At 33.9% G+C, this 22,001-nt stretch overlaps 1 protein-coding gene across 4 annotated transcripts in view; it reads right to left on the bottom strand.

Moving 5' to 3' along the window:
• The window catches only part of STXBP4 (syntaxin binding protein 4), a 179,754-nt gene that overhangs the window by 132,876 nt on the left and 24,877 nt on the right, over positions 1-22,001 (bottom strand). For 3 of the 4 annotated variants that reach the window (XM_063110231.1, XM_063110232.1, XM_063110233.1), the window contains 7 exons: positions 19,744-19,820; positions 19,181-19,305; positions 17,566-17,698; positions 7,462-7,568; positions 7,056-7,275; positions 5,965-6,043; positions 670-764 (listed from right to left, as the gene is read on the bottom strand). In XM_063110231.1, the coding sequence (XP_062966301.1) occupies positions 670-764; positions 5,965-6,043; positions 7,056-7,275; positions 7,462-7,568; positions 17,566-17,698; positions 19,181-19,227 (681 nt within the window). In that variant the 5' untranslated portion in view covers positions 19,228-19,305; positions 19,744-19,820. The remainder of the gene's footprint in view (positions 1-669; positions 765-5,964; positions 6,044-7,055; positions 7,276-7,461; positions 7,569-17,565; positions 17,699-19,180; positions 19,306-19,743; positions 19,821-22,001) is intronic. The other variant, XM_063110234.1, reaches the window with a different exon arrangement.

The raw sequence follows: 22,001 nt of genomic DNA, 5'->3' as shown, positions 1-22,001 counted from the left end.
CATGTGACAGTAAAAAAAAAAAAAGAAAAAAAGAAAAAAAGACAATGTACATTTTTCCTGTTGGATCCCTAGTAATCTGACAGGAAAAGTTTGAAGGTGTTTTTCTACCTTTAATTTTTTTTTTTAGTCATCTTAAGTTTCTTTACACATACAGAGTCTTAACGTTTCACTCTTGTCAGAATTATTTTTTGGTACTTTAGTATACTGCATCTATCTTTTTAAATTTAGTGGACATCTGACTTATTTTGTTCTTTAGGATTTAGTTTCTCTTTACTTTAAAAAAAATTGAATAATGGACAATTACTTTATTGCACTTATTGCTATTATATATGAAGCCTAATACACTTAGTCATAATTTATTCCATGTTTCCTTTTATTCTAAAGTATAACACACCATATTTGTCTTATTCCCAGAGAGAAGGAAATAGATTAAATTGAATGTTAATTTAGTTACAAAACATTTTATTTCTATTTTATACTAGTGAACCACCATGAACCGTCAAACTCAAACATGAATTAAAAAATTTAAACCCAAACTGCTATTCATTTAGTTGCAAATAAGTAACTTCAAGAAACAAACGGCTCCAATACTTTATCCTCTCAAAGAATGAGAATATTTTCTTCCTGTTGTTGTCTTATGGAAGAAAAATGAAAACTTAAAGGATTTACCATTTCCAGTTTCTCTGCCTTAAGACGAACAGAGGGACTTAAGGAAATCTTCTTTCCTTGTGGTCCATAATTATCAGTCCAGGTAGGAGCAATATCTAAGAGACAACAGGGTGCACATTAATTGGAAACTTAATTGGAATAGAAGTTTTCATTTGACAGGATGTGTTCTGAGCTCCTGCTGTTCAAAAATAATTCTGGCTAATCAGTTGGCAGTTTTTACGATTTTTTTTTTCTTTAAATCTAAAACGTATTATAATTATATAAACCAGCTTCACTTGAGTCCTACAAGACATAAATAAAAAGAGTGGCCAATTATGCATTGCGAAGTTCCGGAGAAATATTAACTCAAAAGACGAACATACATACCATCACTGTTACCATCATTGCAATGCATTAAAAAGAAGTAAAGTTATATCAGATATTCAAAAAAATCATAATATTTCTTTGGCTGATAAAAGTGATTTTGTGATGTAAATACTGGAAGTACTCAGGAAAAATCCACAAGTACAAATCATTTCAAGTTTTCACATAAAGTAAGATATAGACTCTGAACTTTTCAAGCTAACAATTCTATTTCTTATTTTACAGAAGGGTTATATTTCACATAGCATACATGAAATTTCAGGAGTTGAGGGTCATACACCTCTCTCTCAATATACCCTGATTATTTGGACAAGGCTTTGTCCTTGTTGCATGAATAAGAAACCAGGTGCCACAAGGGAACAGAACTTGAAAAATTATTTGTTTTTATATGCCAAAGTTTGTAAAATAAATTCCTAATACATGTTGATCCTTACAGTCTAAATTGTCTCTATTCTAAATACACTTTTAAATGGTATTTTGCTAGTTCTACATAGAAACAAGAAGAAGAGAAAAAAACTTTTTAAAATGTCACATCTTTATGCAGTGTTTTAATTTTTTTTTTATTTCTCAGAGCATCTGTCTCTAAGTACAAAATGATTTGCATTCGCTTAAGAACATAAGAAGTGCACATGAAAAGAAATAGTCTTCCTTTAAACCTTTAACATATCCTTAACATTCTATGCAATATCTTTAATATAGCTTATAGGTGTCAAGATCATAAAAAAATGGTTACTGACTTTTAGCTTCAAATAGAATTAAGCCTTGAGAAAGACTGATTTTAGTATAATAGAATTTTCGCAGTTCTGATAAAATCAAGAAAATGTACTTTGTTATTACAATACCTAACTGTTGGCCATGGGATAAAAAAATACTAAATACACACACACACACACACACACACACACACACACACACACACACACACACACACACACACACACTTTTTTCCTTCTTAAGAGAAATTCTGTGCCAAACCTAAAGTGTGGCATAAAAGTTCAGCATGGAGTGGAATGGTTGGAATGGTATGGAAGGCCAAAAAGTTGATAAGCCAAACTTTATTTTTCATGTTTTAAGGTTTGGGCACATGAGGCTTGACAATGACTTCTAGCTTGGTGCTTGACCTACAATTAAGGCACACTAACACTTAGGTAGGTCCACGCTAACATAGTCATGGTTGTAGACTAAGACTAACTCTGGGCTTGAATTACTCAATGCAATTAAGTGTGTGGAAAAGTTGCAGAGGGGAGGATGGAAGAGAAGGTGAGATAGGGACACACACACACTGGGGCATGCTTCTCACTCGTTTTCCTACATTTAAACATAAAAAATTGCAATGTCTAATAGTGGAAACAACAGAAGATTAGCTTCTATTCATGCTTACTTCTACCCAGGCAGTGCACTATTTACTTTACCTATATAAGCTCATTAATCTTTACAATTACCGTAATGACATAGGTGTTATTATTCCCATCCCAAAGATAAAAAGACCCAAGTTCCCATAGCTAGTATGTGACAATATTAGGATTCTAATTTTTTGTGACTCCTGAAACCAATGTTCTTAAATGTGTCAACAACTTTCGTCATCAATTTGCTAATCTGTAAAGCAAGAAGAATAAAACAGACCGCCTCATAGGAGTAGTAAAGGTAAAATCAATAAAATCATGGAAATCTACTGTGAAAACTATAAAGTAGTGTTAATATTAATACAGACACACTGTACTAATAGGAGATTTAATGCAAAATTATACTAACCCCCATTTAACAATATTCAGTCACATTTTAACCAAATCTTGTTCTTCCAGCCAACCTTCCCCTAAACTTTTACTTTCGAGTTAAAACCTTAAGAAAGTCTGTGCATACATCCAGCATGATTTGGCAATTCAGAGTAGCTTGACCTGAAAAGCCTCTCATAGACAGTTTTCCTTATTTGCCAATGACATCTCTTTATCCCAGCCTCAGACTCTTTATTTGCTCCTCTCTGGGGGAATGAGACTTTTCAAAGGATGGCTTATTATTCTCTTGGATCTTCCATTCCTATTTCTCTTTCTAGGAGAAGAAAGGGAATGTTTTAAAAGGATCAATACCATTTTTTTTAAACATAATAAACCCTCAATGGATATTTTTCCTTCTCACTACTTTGTTTCAGTTTCAAAGTTAGTGCAGAGAAATTAAGGATTGTGTTATTGTTAAAGTAATGACAGTATTTCTTCATGCAACAATCCCTTGTTGAAATCAACAGGTATGTCTTTGGCATAGTTTTAGTTTACTCACAAACTCATTCAACTTATGGTGATAGTAAAAGGCTCTGAATTTTGCAATAAATTTATGTATAGGATAGTTCTGGAATACATTTAAGTAGTATGTGCATTTAAAAAATTCTAACCAATTTTACACTTCGGAATGATCTTGACATGGAAACAGAGGTAGAAGTACCTTATTAAGTTTATTTTTGTTGAGGTTAACATTAAAGCTTGTTTATACATTTTTAATAAACACCAACTGACTGAAGAAATCTATAGGTGATGGTTAATGATTTAATTTGGAACAACCTATAATTACATATAATAGGCAAATCACAATGTATATAAGTTATCTAGAGACAACTTAGACATGACTTTGCCTTTTTTCTGCCCCCCTGGAAATATCTTGCTTACTACCTCTATGTGGAAGAAAACGGGACTGAGTTAATGCTATTTCTACCCTAGAAAAATGTTCCATTTTAATTGCTTTTTAATATTTACTTTACATACAACTTACTCAACTATATTTTTCATTAAACTTTTTTTTCTGTTATAAAATCTAGTATCATTTCTTATAGCCACCGGTGTAAATTTACCTCAATTTATTCATTATTACAAGAGTTCTTTGCTCTAATGAGACTTCTGTGTTAGGGTTACCTGACATCTAGTTCATCCTTAGTTTTGTGCTTTTGCTCATGGTGCTTCCTTAACTTGGGACAATCTCCTGCCTTCATCCATCAATAGATATTTACCACTTCCTTCAAGATTTGGACAATGTCTGACTTTTGCCAAGAAACTTTTCTTCAATGATTTCTGCATATTGTGACAAATCCCTTACCATGTATTAGTTTTAGAGGTTGAGGAGAGGACACAAGATTGAATCAAGGGTTGGAAGCTTTTACTTCTGCTCCAAAAACATGCCCTAGAATATTATCTGAGCTATACTCTAGTCTACAGATTCTGCAATATTAATAACAAAATTTACTGAACATATACTATGTACCAATTACAACATTAAGGGCTTGACATGCATGATCTCATTTAATCCTCATAATAATCCCATGAGGAAACAATTTCATGGTAACAGAGCTAATAAGCCGGGAGCAAGGATTTGCATTCAGAGCCTGGTGGTAACCACTATGTCTTCCCTTCACTCTCAGACCTCTCATTACTTCTTTCCTTAGTTCACTTTGTTCATGGCTTCACATTATTTATGTAAATGTGTTATCCATCCACAAGACAGTATGCTCCTTTGAGTACTAAAACCACCGACAACCTGCTCCAATTAAAATAGAAAACTGCAAATAGTAACTACTTGATAAAACACATATATAAACAAATAAATATATATTTAAATGTTTTCTAATTTGAACACTGAAGATTTTTAATCCCGTGTTTTATTTCATATTATACTATTAAGGGTCTCATAGAAAATACCCTAATTCTATCATAATTCCTACTGTACTATGTTTCTACAAACATAACATACACAGTAAATGCTTACTGAATAAATAAATGGTTGAGTCATTGAGTAGTTCAGTTATTTAAAAATTAAAAACATATTATACAAATTTTATGTAATAATTAAAATTTTATGATATAATCAAGGAATAAAAACCTGCACTTCTGTCATCTAGCAACTTTGATCCCATATCTCCTCAGGACTATTTGCATCATTCATCTATCTTTTTCTTCTCACATGGGTTCCCAGTTTAAAATAAAAATAGTTTATCAAGAGACTGGGCATTAATTATGTAAGGGGAATAATGCTAATAAAGAGTCAATAAGTCCTGCTAAGTAAAAAAGCATAAAATTCACGGCTAAAGATTAGTACTAACCCCCTGGCAAATACTGCCCCAAATCAAAGGAAACTACTATGGAATCCAGTATAAATTCCTATAAAGTTTGGTAGTTATTTAATTTAAACTAACTCTTCATTATCGTATAATTCTCATCTAGATAATGCTACTAAAAATTAAAATATATAGGTAACAATTTGAATTATAATTTACCCATATGCAATTAGCTTTTTGTTTACATTAATACAGGTTTTTGATTGTTGTTTATATGTGTTTAACTTTTGGAGATTAATTTCAAGGGAGGGATTTTTTTCTTGATATTTGAGCCAATATGCACTTTACAGCTTGATAAAAATCTTTTTTTTTTTTTTTTTAAACGAGTGGCAATGCTTAATTGTTTTAAAAAGTCAGTAATCATTTCATGGTAATTAAGAGACCGTAATACTGAATTCATAATATTGATATCCTTTCTAATTTATATCCATATAATTTCTTCCAAATAAACAGAACATTTCTTAATCTGTGGTCCCTTCTATAATGTGTTTTCTGAAAGGTGCATTCAATATCTCTCTTTAGTATCTTACAAGGCAACCTAATCTTGATTCACGGAAGTTTTTATTATTTGGTTTCAACAATTCATTAATTATTATAGCTTCATAGACACTGTTATGATAATGCATCTATTAACACTTCAATCCTTTGTTCATGGAAATTTCCAATAGAAGCCATAATCTAACAGGGATCACAGAACAATACATTCATTTTGCTCTTTTATTCGTTGAAGGAAAAAAGCCATAACGCATCCTTCTTTAAAGTCTACTCAGTCATATTATGCACTTCTCATTGACAGAGTAATTGAAAAAAATAACAAGGGGAATTAAATGTGCATTTACCTGTATTAGATATATCTGTAGGGCTGTTGTCCGAAGCAGTAATTGGAGTCTGTTCTGTTTTCTTGTATCCAGTTTTTATCTGTGAAAGAAAATGAGGAAAATGCAATGTCATTTTCTAAAGTAGGTCAAAGACCAGATTAGAAGTTCATATTAACATAAAAAGGACGGTTAAAGAGATTAAAGCAATATTCCAAGAAATATGAGACCTCTAAAATTGTGCATATTCAGCTTCAAAGCAATTCAGAACTAAAGGTAACAATTGCTTTCAGCTCTACCACGTCCCAGGATAACAAAATATAAAGCCATGCACCTTGTCTTTTAAAAGGTATTATCACTGCAAATGACAAAGTATAAGGGGCCAAGAGAAAATCTGATACTCTGTCTCTGATCAGCATGTACCTGAAACTGAAGTTACCTTAGACAAATATTATTCCACTGACTGAAAGCCTACCTGAGTTTCCTATTTTATTTTTATAGCTAATACAGATTTAAAGAATATCTGCTCTATTTTATAACTGTAATTTGTTAGGACATTATAGCAGTTAGTAATTGATTATATTAATTTTGATATTAAAAATTCCCCACTTTGTATATGATTCTAATAGGGTAAACTATGAGTATATTCTAGCATACACATGTGAGGGAGCAATAGCAATCTAAATCGGATGATCAGACTTAGCCTCACCGTGTAGGAAAGAAGCTAAGGAACAAAAAAGGAAGATTGCCTTACTTCATTTAAGCAGAAAACAGAAATGATAATTAACTAACACACATTAGAGATCGTCTGAAACTACATATGACATTCGGACATAGTCTTAAGTGATATCTAGGCATATCTCTGTGTATCTTTTTTTCATGCTGATATTTTCTAACTGATCATGCTTCTGGACACAGGACATACTGACTTGAAAAATTATGTTTATTGACAACCCAGCACAAAAATCTTAAACAGAAAAAAAGGAAAAAAGTCTTTTAAGGAAATACTAATTTGTTAACAAACAGTTTTACAATTCTGTATGTATTTAACTAACATAAAAACATAGAGGGGTTTTATGGTATATATATGTATAAACAGAGAAACTTATGGTTACCTGACTTATCTTAAAAGAAGGTAAAATGGTATCTTTAGTTTTGGGAGTGGATGAGGTCTTTGGAATTAGTATCTCAGGGGGAGAAGAAAGAAGACTAAATGTTGAAGCTTGAGGTCCATATTCTCCTGAAGTTGCTAAAATGGATGTACACAATGAATTTTCCGGATGACTGCCATCAGATTTTTGTCTTATAAATGCTATCTCCCAAGCAGATTCTGACCTAGTATTAAAAAGAAATTAATTTATGGATACGCTATGGAAAGAGTGCAATTGAATTCTAAGATAATGTTTCGAATATTTTTGAAAAAAATTTCTTTAAGGATCTAAAGTCTTTAAGACATCTGAAATTACTATTTTTAAGGAGAATGCTAAATGACTCATTCTATCTTATGTATAGGATAGTTACCTCAACTTGACTCTGGTAATTATGCTTTTTGCTTCTTCAAATGATACACCAATCATAGATTCCTTGTTTACTGAGACAAGTTGATCTCCTGGCTTCAAACGACCATCCTAACAAAAAAGGTAATATTTATAAAGAAACTAATAAAATGTTTTCAAAAAATTTAATTGATGCAATTAAAGCAATGAAAAGTTTTTGTGAAGAATGTCTTAAAGAGTATAAAGAAAAATCTTAGAGAATCCCAGTAGCAAAATGTTTTGATTAAAGCCTGGTTTGGTAATATACATGAGTAAAACTGAATGGTTCATGTATTCTATGAATATATTTGCATGCTAAGGAATCCTGAAGATATTGGGACATAGGCTGGTAAACCAGGAAAAGAGACCTGTTTCAAAAGCTCAGCTCTATGGGACAGAAAAAGTTCTGACTTTGTAATGAAGTAGACCAAATAATCATGGGATATTTCTGAATACAAGCCTCATTCACTTTTGGTTTCTGAGCATTCCTGCATCTTTCCTCCATCCAGTTCAATGTTGATTTATCCTACATTAGGTTTTTAAAAATTTATTTGAGGATCTTCACTATATTGGTCCTACTTCTATTCCAGCTCATGATCAAACATCTTCTTTACTAAATCTGCTATCCCTCCTGTGACTAAGGCCTCCTTGGCTGTGCATGTAGCATTTACCGTGTCCTGCTAATAATAAGAATTCTAACTGGCTGCCTGGCATTGTCTTTGCTAAGGCCCAGCTCTGTTCATAACCAGAATAACTGAATAAGACAGAACATATCAGTTACAAGATTTAATGCAGTGTTAGGCAAGTTTCTCAGTGTTCATTTGTCTTTCTCTTCATTTAAACTGGAAAAGAAGGATAAACCCTCTCCTTTTTCAGTTCCTGAGATACTTCTCTACTTATCCTTAGTACAAAGGAAGAAAGCAATATTTCTATAACTACAGAAAAAGCTTATATGATTAAAAAGATAGATTTTCATCCTGATGCTATTTAAGCAACTTCCACAAATTCAAGGAAACAACTTTTTAAAAAGTCTTATCTACCAGAATGTATCCCTAGGATAATTTATCTTTGATCTGAAGTGCATTATTAATAATAATGATGATTTATAGTTATTTTATTTCTAAATAAAACCAGTTATTGTTTTTTAAAAAGACATGTAATATTCTCTCCTCCATTGACTAATGAAAACATAGGAAAGCAACTAAATAAATATAAGACATTCATCAAAATATTTTATAGAAACACATTATTTCAAAAACTAAGTAACAGATGTTATAGTCTAAATGTACAAATGACCCTATGATTTTTCTGAAATGCAATATTAAAAAAAACTTAAGCCAAAGTAGGCAATTTGATTTTAAAATATATAAAATTTAAAAACCAATTTGAATTTTATATAAATATGTGATTAAATATATCTAGCAAAGTCAGACAATATAACACAAATAGCAACATTTATAAATAATTTTTTTCTTACATTTAATAAATGTATCAGGAGAAATACACAATAGCATTGCTGGAAAAGACTAAGTAATACAAAGTAAGTATCTACCACATGGATCCAACATGTTCAAAAAAGCACCTCAAACCAGTTAGACTGGCTATAATCAAAAAGATGGTAACTAACAAATGCTGGTGAGAAGGTGGATAGAGGGGAACGCTCCTACACTGTTGGTAGGACTGTAAATTAGCACAACCACTATGGAAAACAGTATGGAGGTTTCTCAAACAACTACAGATAGATCCTCCATATGATCCAGCAATCCCATTTCTGGGTACATACCCAGAGGAGTGGAAATCATCATGTCGAAGGGATACCTGCACTCCCATGTTCATCTCAGCTCTGTTTACAACAGCCAAGATATGGAATCAACCTAAATGTCCATCAATGGACTGGATAAGGAAAATGTGGTATATACACAATGGAATACTACTCTGCCATAAAAAAGAGTGAAATTCTGCCATTTGCAACAACATGGATAAGCCTGAAGAAACTTACGTTGAGTGAAATAAGCAAAGCTCAGGGGGAAAAATACTGCATGTGCTCACTCATTAAGTGGGAGCTCAGAGAGAAAGAAGGAAGGAAAGAAAGACCATAGTGGTGCACTGGACTTGCAGAGGGAGAGAGCACACCTAGGGAGAGAGCACACCTAGGGATACAAAGTGAGGTGGGGGTAAGGGGCAGGGGGAGGGAGGTTGGGGATTAATTAGGTGGGGGACATGGAGTATATTTGCTGTTTGTGCTGATGGACATGCTGCCAGTATTGACTGATCTGGCCATCACATCTTGGGCATGAGTGAGGATGGCCAGCTTTGTACTCCATGAATATTCATAGCCAATACAAATAAATAAATAAAATAAAGCCATGGGACTGTAATCACCTAAAAAGAAAAATTCTGCTGTCTTCTCAGTGTGCCGAAAACATGACCTGTTGAGATTCTGCTCTCATAAAGTTCATAATATTTCTAGGCCTAAAACTTGGCTATTTAAATTTTTTCTCTGCTATTGTAATAAAATTATGTATCCTCTATTTAATGGTAAAAAAAAAAAAAAAAAAGTGCTGTCTATTTGTCTCTATGCCTAATTAGTGAAACTTTCTAATAAAATTATTTAACATTATTATGTTTTAAAAAAAGGGGGGGTGGCGGCCCGTGGCTCACTCGGGAGAGTGTGGTGCTGATAACACCAAGGCCACGGGTTCGGATCCCTATAGAGGGATGGCCGTTAGCTCACTTGGGAGAGTGTAGTGCTGACAACACCAAGTCAAGGGTTAAGATCCCCTTACTGGTCATCTTTATTTAAAAAAAAAAAAAGAAAGAAAAAAAAGAAAAGGGGCTGATTTTTTGAGATTTTGTAAACACAGTTCTCTATTGCCTGGGCTCAAATCTTCTCAGAGTTTCCTTACATGTGCATTTAAATCAACTGTACCAACACTATATTCAAACACTAACATACTTTAGCTTATAATTTAATATGCTAAATTTCAGTTTGAGGACAATCATTCAGTTAAGATTAAGGTGAAATGGTAACAAACAAGGAAAACAACCTTTTTGCCAACAGGAAAAAAGATAAAACTCATAAAAGCTAGAGGAAAAATAAAAATAAAATTTTGAAGAAGGGTTATTACTGGGAGGGGGTAGAAAATATAATAAGGGGAAAGCACACAGTAAGCCTCAATTGTACTTAAATTTTCTATTTCTTAAGTCACTCTAAGTGGATTCACAGGTGTTAATTTTATGTTTTGTAAGTTAGATATAACAATATCCTTTTATTTGTGTCAAATATATTATAAAAAAGAATTTATCCATTCCCCCAAATAAAAAGAAAGTTCATAAGTTTGCCCCAATGATATACCTAACTAGTTGAATTATATTTTCATTCTATATTCCAGAACTGGTATTGAATTGTCAAATAGATAATTTTTTAATCTAATATTTTAAATAAATATCTGCCATTGTTAAATCCAGCTCTAAACCATTTGGAATCTGCAAAATAATTCCTTTTTACAATCAGTTCAATAAAGTAGGTTTTACCTGAAATTAAGTGATTACACTACTATTAACTTGTAATCCCAAAGCCTGACAACAATTTAGGGGGAAAAAAGGGAAAAATAAAGGCTTGCATCATTGAGGAAAGCATTTAAAGGACACAGACAAGGAAAAAAAGATTCTCGTAGAATTGAAGCAGTAGACAGTAAACATTAGGTTATTTTGTTTCAATGTTAAGTGTTCGCAGTATTAACAGTTCCTTTTATTAAATTTCCTTGAAAAGTAAAAGTTCTACAATGATGCCTAGAAGTCAGATGGTAAGTGTCTTTCATTTGGGCAGGGGACTTTAGAGGCCATGCACTGAAGTGGAAAGAGCACGGGGTTTGGCAATCAGATAGACCTGAATTTGAATCTGAGCTTCTCAACTTACAAACTAGATCTTCACAAACAATGAGAAGGAGAAAAGGGGATAAGGGAGGCGCATAGTTTTATCCACAAGAAACTCAGAAGTAAATTCTAAATTGTTTGGAGGTAGTTCCTGTATCTGCATATCTTATAGCTATCACAGTTGGTTGTCAGGGTTGTGGAGAAAAAGACTACAGAATACAGAGTGGGCAAGGGGTTTAGGCTGACCTACTACTTCCCACATACTCCCCTCAGGCTGTACAGTGTTAACGGTGCAGAGGAAAAGCTCTCATGCAGGCTATTTAACTTGTATTAAGGGATACTGATGTACTGAAGTAGCATTTTCCAGCAGGACAAGAGTCAGAAAAGAAAAGAATGCCTTTTAGTTGTGACTTCTGGTGTTTTCATGCATTTTTTTCTTTCTAAAAGGTATTCACAACAGTTTTTTTTTTTTTTTTTTTTTTTTTTTTGCCTTTGCCTCTTAGAATAAGATCTTAGCTGATCATGTGAATTTCCGAACCTGTTTAAAAGTCAGACCCTGCAAATGAAAACAAAGCTGTTTCTGTAAAAGTCTGGCATTCTAAACTAGTGAAATCTGCCCAGATGGATTAATGTATATGTGAAGACACTAACTTCAGGGATATGCCGAGACCTCTCCACACAGTCTAGATTCGATTCAGCAGTTACTGAGCAACTACACAACAAGTCAGGCAACGTGCCAAGCACTTTCACAGGCTGAACTTCTGAGTCTGAATTCTTTCACATTGACATTCATGTAGACATTGAAATAATAGTGTGTTCCTCACCACTTAAACACTTCTGCTAAAAACTACCAGCACTGTTCATTTCCTGTTAGGACTTTATTATACAGTTTCCTAAATGACATAGTACCATATTATCAGAAACCATCTATAAAGCCTGATTCTACTTTAACTAACTCATTATTCCTAAATCCCAAGGAATGCTCCTTCTGCAAGGATTTGGATTCCTTTCCCTTACTTTCACAAGCTGTAGACTGAGGTTATCCTTTTAACTTAGTTACTAACGTTGAACTGACCCAAGTTGTTTAACCTCTGTAAGACTCCATTTCCTTAGCTGTAAAGTAGGAATAAATATCTATAACACTAGCTATCAGAATCAAATAACATATATAAATTATAGCACAATGTAGGTGTTAAATAAGGTTAGGTGAATCAGACTCCTATATCTGTTGTGGATAACTTTTCCATTCATGGCAAATTTAATTGTGTTACGCTTCAACCTTGAGAAACTTGATGGCTGCCCCGGTAGGAAAAAGTTGAAACTCCTTAACTTCCCAAACTCAGCACAAAAAACTAGCTGCAACCAACTTTTTCTAGCCTCATCATCTCTTCCACTCCAGCACATAAATTCTTCACACTGTTTTCAGGGAATTTTGCTCAAACCAGCCATAGTCTTTCAAACCTCAATGCTTTTACACCTACCAATTCCTACTTAGAATGCCAACATCCACCCTCCCACTTCTCTATCTAATAAACTCTTAAACTTCACAGCCAAATTCAAACACTATCTCTGTTTCAAGTTTTCTCCAGTTTCCCAGATTTACTTAATTGTTCCTTTCACTTTGCTCAAAAAACACTTTTATTTACCTATATTATTGCATTTACTTTGTACCATCCTTATTTATTTACACATCCTTCCCTCTGGCCCCCACATATCAATTCAGCAACTCACAAACTAGTAGCACTGATTCTTTCAGTTGTCAAGAACCACGACCTTTCCAGGTTGTTTCCCCAGCATAGTGCTAGCTGTATGATAAGTCCACAATAAATTAATGAGGTACAGGAAACAGTCTGAGGAAGGTTAAGGTGGCTATGACAGAAATAATAATGACAAAGGAGTAAAGAGAGTGATGTTGCAAAGTAAGCCACCATGGCTGCTACTTCTTCAGCTCCCAGTGGATTGGTTTCTTCATACTTTGCTATCCAGAAGCCTGGTCCTGCTATTTATACAAAAGCCTTGGTGCCAGTTCCAGTGATATGCCCAGGGTACCCTGAAAATAGATTTCCTCTGAAAGTTAACTATGCCCTACTTCCTTTGTGAATAACGACTAACCATTAGCACTTATAACTGTGTGACCTCTGTCTCTACCTATAGGGCTTGACAAAACAAAAGTCCGGAATTTATCAAATCTAAGATGCCACTAATTGTTAAGAGACACCATTATTTTATGCAGCACTAAGAGAAAAAAATACTGCCAATTACACTATAACATTGATTGTTAGATCCATCGCAATTTCAGAATGGGAGAAGAATAAAACACACACACACACAGGTCTATTACATACATATATGCGTGTTATATACATATATATATACACACACACACATATACATATAGCTTCTATGTGCGAAATATATGTGTCTTAGAATCAACTAAGTGAAATATAAAATATAGTATCAGGTTTAAAGAGAAGCTTTTGATTTTTGCCTGCTTTTTTAATGTTATTAGCAACAAAAGAAAAGAAATAAAAACACTTGAAAACTTGTCCAGAATCTGACATAAAGGACCAGGAAGTAGAGGTGCCTTGATATGGAGCCCAGATGTTGGCAGTGGAATGGTAAATAGGCAGATCAATTATCCTCAGAAATGTGACAGAATGACTAAGGAAGCATTCATTCATTCCTTTATTCATAAGTATTAATTGGGCAATTAGTATGTGTCAGACACCACAATGGTGGCTAAGAATATTATTGTAAATAAAATCAGATAGAATCCTTGCCCTTAAGAAACATACTGTTTTATGGTTAAGGCAGAGTTGTTAAAACAATCACAGATACTGATACATCATCACAAACTGAGAACAGGATCTAGGAACACATAAAGGAAAAACAAAACCTGGCTTAGACTTGGGGAGAACAGGTAACAAACATATCCCTTAGGAAGTGGTCTTTGAATTGGTATCTGGAAGTAATGGGAGAACAGGAAAGGGTTATCTCAGACTGGGAATAGCATGTGAAATGAGAAAGAAATTGGCCCCTTCCAGGAACTGGGAAAATGTCGTTCTGAAAGCATTGAGATGGAGAGCCAGAAAAGTGGAGGGCAGGAACCACACTATATAGAGCCTTGTAGGCAACTAAGTATTAGTAAGAGTTTGGGAGGGAAATAGGCACAGTGCATAAGAGCAGACAAAGATATTGAGAGGGCTGATATAAAGTGATGATAGTTTAAGCTATGCCAATAAGAATGGAAATCAAGAAGACTGATGGGTTCAAGAGATATTTAGAGAGCAAAAAAGTCAACAGAATGTGCTAATAAACTGCATATGGTTGATATGGGAGAGAAAGTAGTTAGGAAGCTGTTAGGATTTCTGACTTTGTACAATTGAAAAAGGTGTCATTCATCAAGATATGAAAGACTGGAAGAAGCCCTGTTTGGGAAATAATAAGCAGATAAGAGCGTGATGTGAATAGCATGGATTCTGTCTCAGCAATGTTGAGTTTGAGGTGACTTTAAGAGATCCAAGAGGAAATGTTGATCGGGGAATTACATATGGAGGTATGAAGCTTAAAAGAGTATCTCAGCCAGAGAAAAGGTCTAATGTTGAAATGTTGAGGACTCCAGACTGATATGAGACTAGGTAATAGGGTAAAAGGGTCTTGAAGTTCTTATATTTTCTTAACTCAGTAACCAGTGCATTTGTTCTATGCTGCCTTTAGCTCTTAGAACTGGGAGAATCTTATCTTCTTTCCTACTTGAACTGAAAAAAAAATGAGTTCATGATATTCCAAGTTTGAACTCTGAATATATTTTTCAAAGAAACATGATATTCTGGTTCTATTAAACCATTCTTGTATTCCCATATTTTCCAGGAGAAAAACATTTGAGGTGGGGGGTGGCTAACCATAATTAAAGAAAATTCCTTTTTGAGTTCCAATAATCCTTTACACTTCGGGAAGTTTGGGACATGAAAGGAATATAATCAATCTATAAGTTTGAGATTGCTTACATTGTTAATTCTGAGACATAATTTACAACAAAATTATAGCAAGTTAAAGCACTCATATGCATTTATTAACAGTTGCTCAATTCAGCAACTTAATAAGGATAACATTATGAGCCTGTTTCCTAGTCTTTGAATACACTTACTAAGCATAAATGTTGTGCACATTACAAATTTATTAACATACCTAAAACAGTACTTAGAACACAGAAGTGTATTATTAATAATAAAAAAAATTAAAAATAAAATTGCATCCATTTCGTATTTGCAGAACAAATACGCATATAGCTCTCCATCCTGAGAAAATATTCAAAAATAAATGTAAGCACTGGAAAATTACTTATCTTCTCCTCCTACATCTTTCTATATTTTGGCTGTTTTCTTCTGTTGGACAGGACCAGGTATAATCAAAGAACATTAATAGCTCTGTGCTGCCCTCTAGTGGTAAACAGAGAATATTGAAGGGTATTTTGTGTCTATTTTTTCATTTTTATGAAAGCATAAATGATTATACATATTTATGGGGTACAAAGTTAACTATCAATAGCTGTGTACAATATGTGATGGTCAAATCAGGATAGCTTATTTATCATTACTATGCATAATCATTCTTTGTGTCCAATAACAAATTTCTCATTCTCATTAACCCCCTTGCTTTTTAATATTCTTTTAAATGAAGTTCTAAGAAAGCCAACAAGAAAAAAGTATATATGTTAGAGGTATAATTACTTAGACTGCTAACACTGACAGCAGATAAAGAGTCCTTCAGCACCACTACTGTCCACTTATAATTCTAACTGCAAATATTTTTCATGGTAATAATAAAGCACAAATTAATGCCTGTCTTAAAAGCAAATTCTTATCATTTGTTAGGTACCTTCACCTATTATTGCATTATATCAAGTACAGTCTAAGAAATAACTTAGCTATACTGAATACACACACACACACACACACACACCCTCAGCTTAAAAACTAAAGTAGTACTAAACATCTCAATTCTTAGAAGAAAAAACTCATTTTTGTTTAACATTTAAATATATTCTTATTAGGTTAATAATTTAAATTTGATAGCCAAAAATTTATTTCATTATAATGTCTTAAACGTATTACATAATACTTAAACTTGGAAAGTATATTTGGAATATGCCTTATTATCTGAGCAAGCCTGAAACAATTAAAATAATTGCAACTATGTTGGAATTTTTGATGAAACTAACAAGGAAAAAAATCCATTTGAGTAGATAAACTACTTGCTAAACAAGTCTTTACAGCTGTTGGAGGTCGGGGGGAGAGTAAGAGTAAAACTATTTAACCAAAACAACAAGAACGATAAGAACAAACTTAATAAGAGGATTCTTTCTCATGCTATATAACCTGATATTAATAGAATATTCTGTTAAATTCTTTATATCCCAGATCTCTTCAAAAAGAACTGGAGGCAATTTTCAACAAATGACATATAAGAGGGTAATTCAAAAAGTTTGTGGAAAAATAGAATTAAAAGATAATACAAACCTTTCTACGAACTTTTTGAAGACCCCTCATATAATCACACTAGTAAAACAGAAGTAGCAAATGAAGTCCAAGAGAAAAGAGAATGCAGATATAGTACCCAGTTCCTTAACCAAGTTGCTGGGGTTGTGCTTCAAATTTGGGTCTGAGCGTCCTAACAACTAAAGTGAAAAAAAAAAAAAAAAAAGGACATTCTGGTCTAACTCTAACTTCTCATGTGGGCAACTGAGTGATATAATTAAAAAGAACAAAAATTAATGTAAATTCAGAAGTAAGTAGATTTTGTTTGCTGTTTTTGTTAGGGTAGTTTTGCATTTAGGAGAGGTTAAATGAAAGTAGTTCAAGTTCAACTGATCCAACTTAATGAAAACTCAAGAGTATTAGACAGATAACGTCTTCAAATATAATTTCTTTCAACTAGACTTAGGGTTAAAGTTGAACAGAATATAATTAAAGATGTATATAACCTTAGTTAGACCCTGAAATATGTGTTATTTTCGTATATGAAGAACCTATTCATTTGTTAGGTTAAAGCTCTCTAAGGCTAAACGTCTACCTTCCAGTCCTTTTGTATCTCTCACGAGATATGGTCACAGTGGACATTCAGTTAATACTAAGAATTTACTGATAAAGTAGAAAAACAAACCTCACCACTGATGTACTTTGTTTTTGTCTTTTGTTAGGGGGGTTATTTTTACCTTATAACAGTCTCCTCCGGGAATAATTTCCTGAATATATACCAAAGGACCTTCATTTCGGTTAATTCCTCCTAGGATCTTCAAGCCAAGGCCTGTTTCCCTGGTAACTGTAATCATTTGAAAGGCAGGATCCCTAAAATAAAGTAAATTAGCACTCACAGGTTAAGCTAGAGATCTGTACCATTTTTTTCTTTAAACTACTTGCTAAATCAAATTCTTAAATCTAGACAACCTAAAATATTTAGTACCTACTAGTAACTACATTTTAAAAAGTTTGGTGACATAAAAGCAATCAAATGGATTTTCTTACCTGTATTTTTAATTTTCTCTATAAAACGACCAAAACATAAAAGAATTTACAGCAATAATGCTTCTTTCTTTGGAGTAGAAGAAAAATACTTTTGAAATATTAATTAAATTTAAAGATTTATTATTGGTGACTGAAGAGAATTGCTTTTAGCTGATTATTACACTACATTGAAAAATCCAAAAGCCAAATAATTTAATGAATTAGGTAAGCAACTTTAAAAGACACGTTTGTGGCCATTTAAAGCACATCCACAGGATAGGATACTATGCACTTATAATAAGGAACAAAGGTCTTTATAAACTGATATGAGGTGATCACCACGACATAATTTTAAGTTAAGACAAAAAGGCAAGGTCAAAGCACTATGTGTATATAATATGCTACCTTTTACTAAAGAATATTCTTGGGAGTGGAATCCAAATAGATATATTATGTGAACATATAATATGAACATATTTATATTTATATGCATTTGCTTATGCAAAAAGAAGCACTACGAAGAAGTAAGAATAAAAATGGTTATCTATAGGAAGAATGAGGGCACAGAGTTAAGGAGAAGAATAAAAGTAGGACTTCTCTGAATATAATTTGTTAAATGTATATCACGTATTTGCAAAATGGCTACTAATTCCTCCAATCCCTGTGTGCATGCCCCTTGGTAATGTGACTTTGCTGCTCACTTCCTTACAAGTAAAGTCTACATCTCCACTCCTTGAATTTGGACTTGGCTATATGAATTGGTTTTGCCAATGGGACACCAGAAAACATGAGAAAAATAGACATTTGAAAAACTTTGTGCTTGTCATTAGGAACCATTCACCACCATGAAAAAGCCTGAGCTAGCCTCTTGAAGGATGAGAGACCAAGCTAAAAAGATCTCAGCCACACAGCAGAGCAGAACTGCGAACTGCGAACTGCTCAGCCAACCCACCGAATCAAGGGAAAGAACAGATGCTTATTGTTTTAAAGCACTTTGGGCCAGTTTATTAGTCAGCAAAAGCTAATCTTACATTACGTAATCTTTATACTGAAATTATAAAACATTTTAGATGTTCAAAAAATAAAATCAAATTTAAAAGAAAAGCAATCTCTACAAATAATTTTAAAGAGAATGATGATTGTGTCCATACATTGATTTACATCAAAAGGTAATTCAATGTATTATTTTACTCATTACTCATTACTGCTTTCTTAGACCACATTAGATAGCCAGCTATAAAAGACTTCCAACCAAATGTTCATTAACAGTCTATACATCTCAAACTATGATATTTCAAAACATATTACACTTAATTTAAAAATTACTTTTCAAGTAGACTGGATGATACTACAGCAGATGTATTTTTACTCATGATTTCACCACAGTAGCCTTGGATGTAACAGATGTATAAATGAAGATCTTGATGAAGAGTCTATAAAATCTTCTTTTCCTAAGATTGGAGAATTAGAAAACAAATTGTCAGGTCTTTGAACAGTCAAATTTGATACTAACTTTGCATAAAAATATTATATCCACTTGGCACATAAACAACATATGCCTTTGTATAGATGTTAGATGGATTTTATGTATTTTGGGCTATAGCATTTTAGTCATTGATGATAACATCTGAGAAGTATAAAGACAGCTCTCTAGATAGGTCTATATCATTATGAATATCTGTATCTTCATAAAATCTGCATTCTCTGGCAAAGTGAATACAGGTAAGCTTAAGTAACTATTATAGCTTCCATGACTGGTAAGCTTAAATATCACATAATAACAAAAGACTGAAGAAAATGTTTCTTGCGAGCACAAAGCTAGGAAGTTTATATTCAGAAAAATAAATATATTATACGCTTGAAGAAAACAGAAATCTTTATTGTCTCACCAATTTTCTTGAGGGACTTCCTGCAGATCCTATATTACTTTGACTCATATTGCTCCATAAGCTTCTTAAACACTTGCCTATGAAAAGAAAACAGTATGATTGTGACGTCTTGGATAGCTCCACCGTGAAAATTACAGAATAGTGCAGTTTCATTTAATTAAAACACACTGTATTAGAACAGAGGTTTACCACCTCTGCATAAGAAATATAAATGAAGCAAAGGAATTTAAAGTTGAAAAAGCCATTAGCATCAGTTAGCACAACTCTTTTACTGAAGAAATGAGTGACTAGATTCAGAGAGAGTGTGTGTTTTTCACTGTTTTTCCAGCTAGAACTCAGGGTGTAGAGCCTACAGCATGGACCTTGAGACCTGAGATCTGGGTTCTGATTTCACCTTTTCGGCTTCTCCAAGCCTCAGTTTCTTCCTAAGTATAGTAGGTATCTTCATTGTAGCAATGGTTTCACAAACGGATACACATGTTGAAATGTACCAAATTGTCTCACATTGTTACTAGACTGCAGTTTTAGGTTCTTGGTCAAACCATGAAGATAGACCTTTCGCGGACCAAGAGGGCCCTGCATTGCAGTGAGCACCCATACAACGAAAGTTAAGGAAGAGGGACGGACAGTCGAAACATTCGAATAACGGAGCTTTAATGCAAAACAAAATATGTGCAGGAGAGTGCGCAGGCGTCTTCGCGAGGGAACCGGATTCTTTAACGCAAGGGTTTATATGTTACTTTGGGGTGAGGAATATTCGGCCATGGGGGAGGATCTAGGGTAATTAAGGCCTAACAGGCTGATACAAAGTTGTATCAGCTTCCTGTCATGAGTCCCTGAGTTTCTGAAGTTTTCTGGACATGCACAGTGGGGTATTACTCCTAATGCGCAGGTGCTGTGATTTTTCCTGGTATTAGTTTCTTGTTCATAAATCGCAAAGTTCCAGGTGTAGCATGCTGACTGGTTGTGTGGTTAAGCTGTTGTCAGCTCATTATGGGTTTACTACAAAGCAAGGAGGTGGTTAGTGCTGATTCTGCCTGAATATTCATGAGCAGCCTCCCTGGGGCGCGTCCCTCTTCTATCCTGCCTCAGTTTTAAAGATCTGTTGTTTGTTGTAGATCAATTATTCCTTAATAAAGCTGAATTTTTTAAAAACCCAAAACCTGATCCTGATTTTCAGTTAAAAATGGCATCTTGACCTTGGCATATATTTTCTGTCCCTCCCAAGAACCCACTGATATGAGAGTAAAGGGTTACAAACTGTAAAAATTAATAATGTAAATAGTAAATAGGAAAAGAGAAGAGCAATCAGATGTATACTGTCAACAAGTTTCTGGAACATAAAAAGTAAACAGTGGAGTGATAATTGATAAAAGAGGACCAAAGAAGCGGCCACCTAGGGCAGTACTTCTTAAACACTTTTAAATTTGAGCACACACATAGAAAATGGTAATATTTATATGCTGAACTGGGGTAAACAGAGGTGACATCCTCCAAGAAGCTGAAGAGAATCAATATCTCAGCATGACAGCAGCTGATTCACAGCAAAATTCTGGTCTAGGAAACAGATGCAGGCAAAAGCCATCTTGCAGAATTCCAGAGAGGTTGTGGACTTAGACATCCAAAGTTCTAGGAAGTTCTGAGGCAGAGAACTAAAATCAAGAGGATCATTCTATCTCTTCTCCAACCATTGTATGAATTGAGTGGACCTCCGAAAAGAAAGCCAACTCCCTTTTGGGAGCCTAACACAGAGTTGTTCTCACTGGCCTGGATGTTGAAAAAACATACTTTGACTTTCACAGCTACTGCAGTTGCAAGCAACAGGAACAGTGGAAGCATGCAGCTCAACGGCAGCCAGAGAAACGAAGCCACCAAGCAACAAGACTGACAGCAGCCAAAGTCCAGCAGCCACGAAGCAAGAAAATTACTCAGTACCCCATGAGGAAAAGAGGGGTGACTTGAGGGAAGAGTTTACAATCCTAAGGCTTTGACTAGTAGTGACTCAGAGTCAAAAGTCACTGCAGTTGTCCACAAGACTGATATAGCCATGGAAGAGAGTTCAATTCTAAAAGTAAGTTTGCGTAAGTTCATTACAGATTGCTGTAATAATGCATGCATGGGGCAGATTGTCAAACCTCAAGGTAGAAAGTTTTGCTATAACAATAATAACAGTAACTACCATTTAGTGGCACTATGTGTCACATACTATGCTAAGTATTTCAAATGAACTTATTTAATATCGTGGAAAATGCACTAGA

This window comes from Cynocephalus volans, chromosome 10 (genome assembly GCF_027409185.1).
Source record: "Cynocephalus volans isolate mCynVol1 chromosome 10, mCynVol1.pri, whole genome shotgun sequence".
Taxonomy (NCBI): domain Eukaryota; kingdom Metazoa; phylum Chordata; class Mammalia; order Dermoptera; family Cynocephalidae; genus Cynocephalus; species Cynocephalus volans.
Note: the sequence above shows the minus strand (reverse complement) of the source record. Positions and strands in the feature narration are given on the sequence as shown.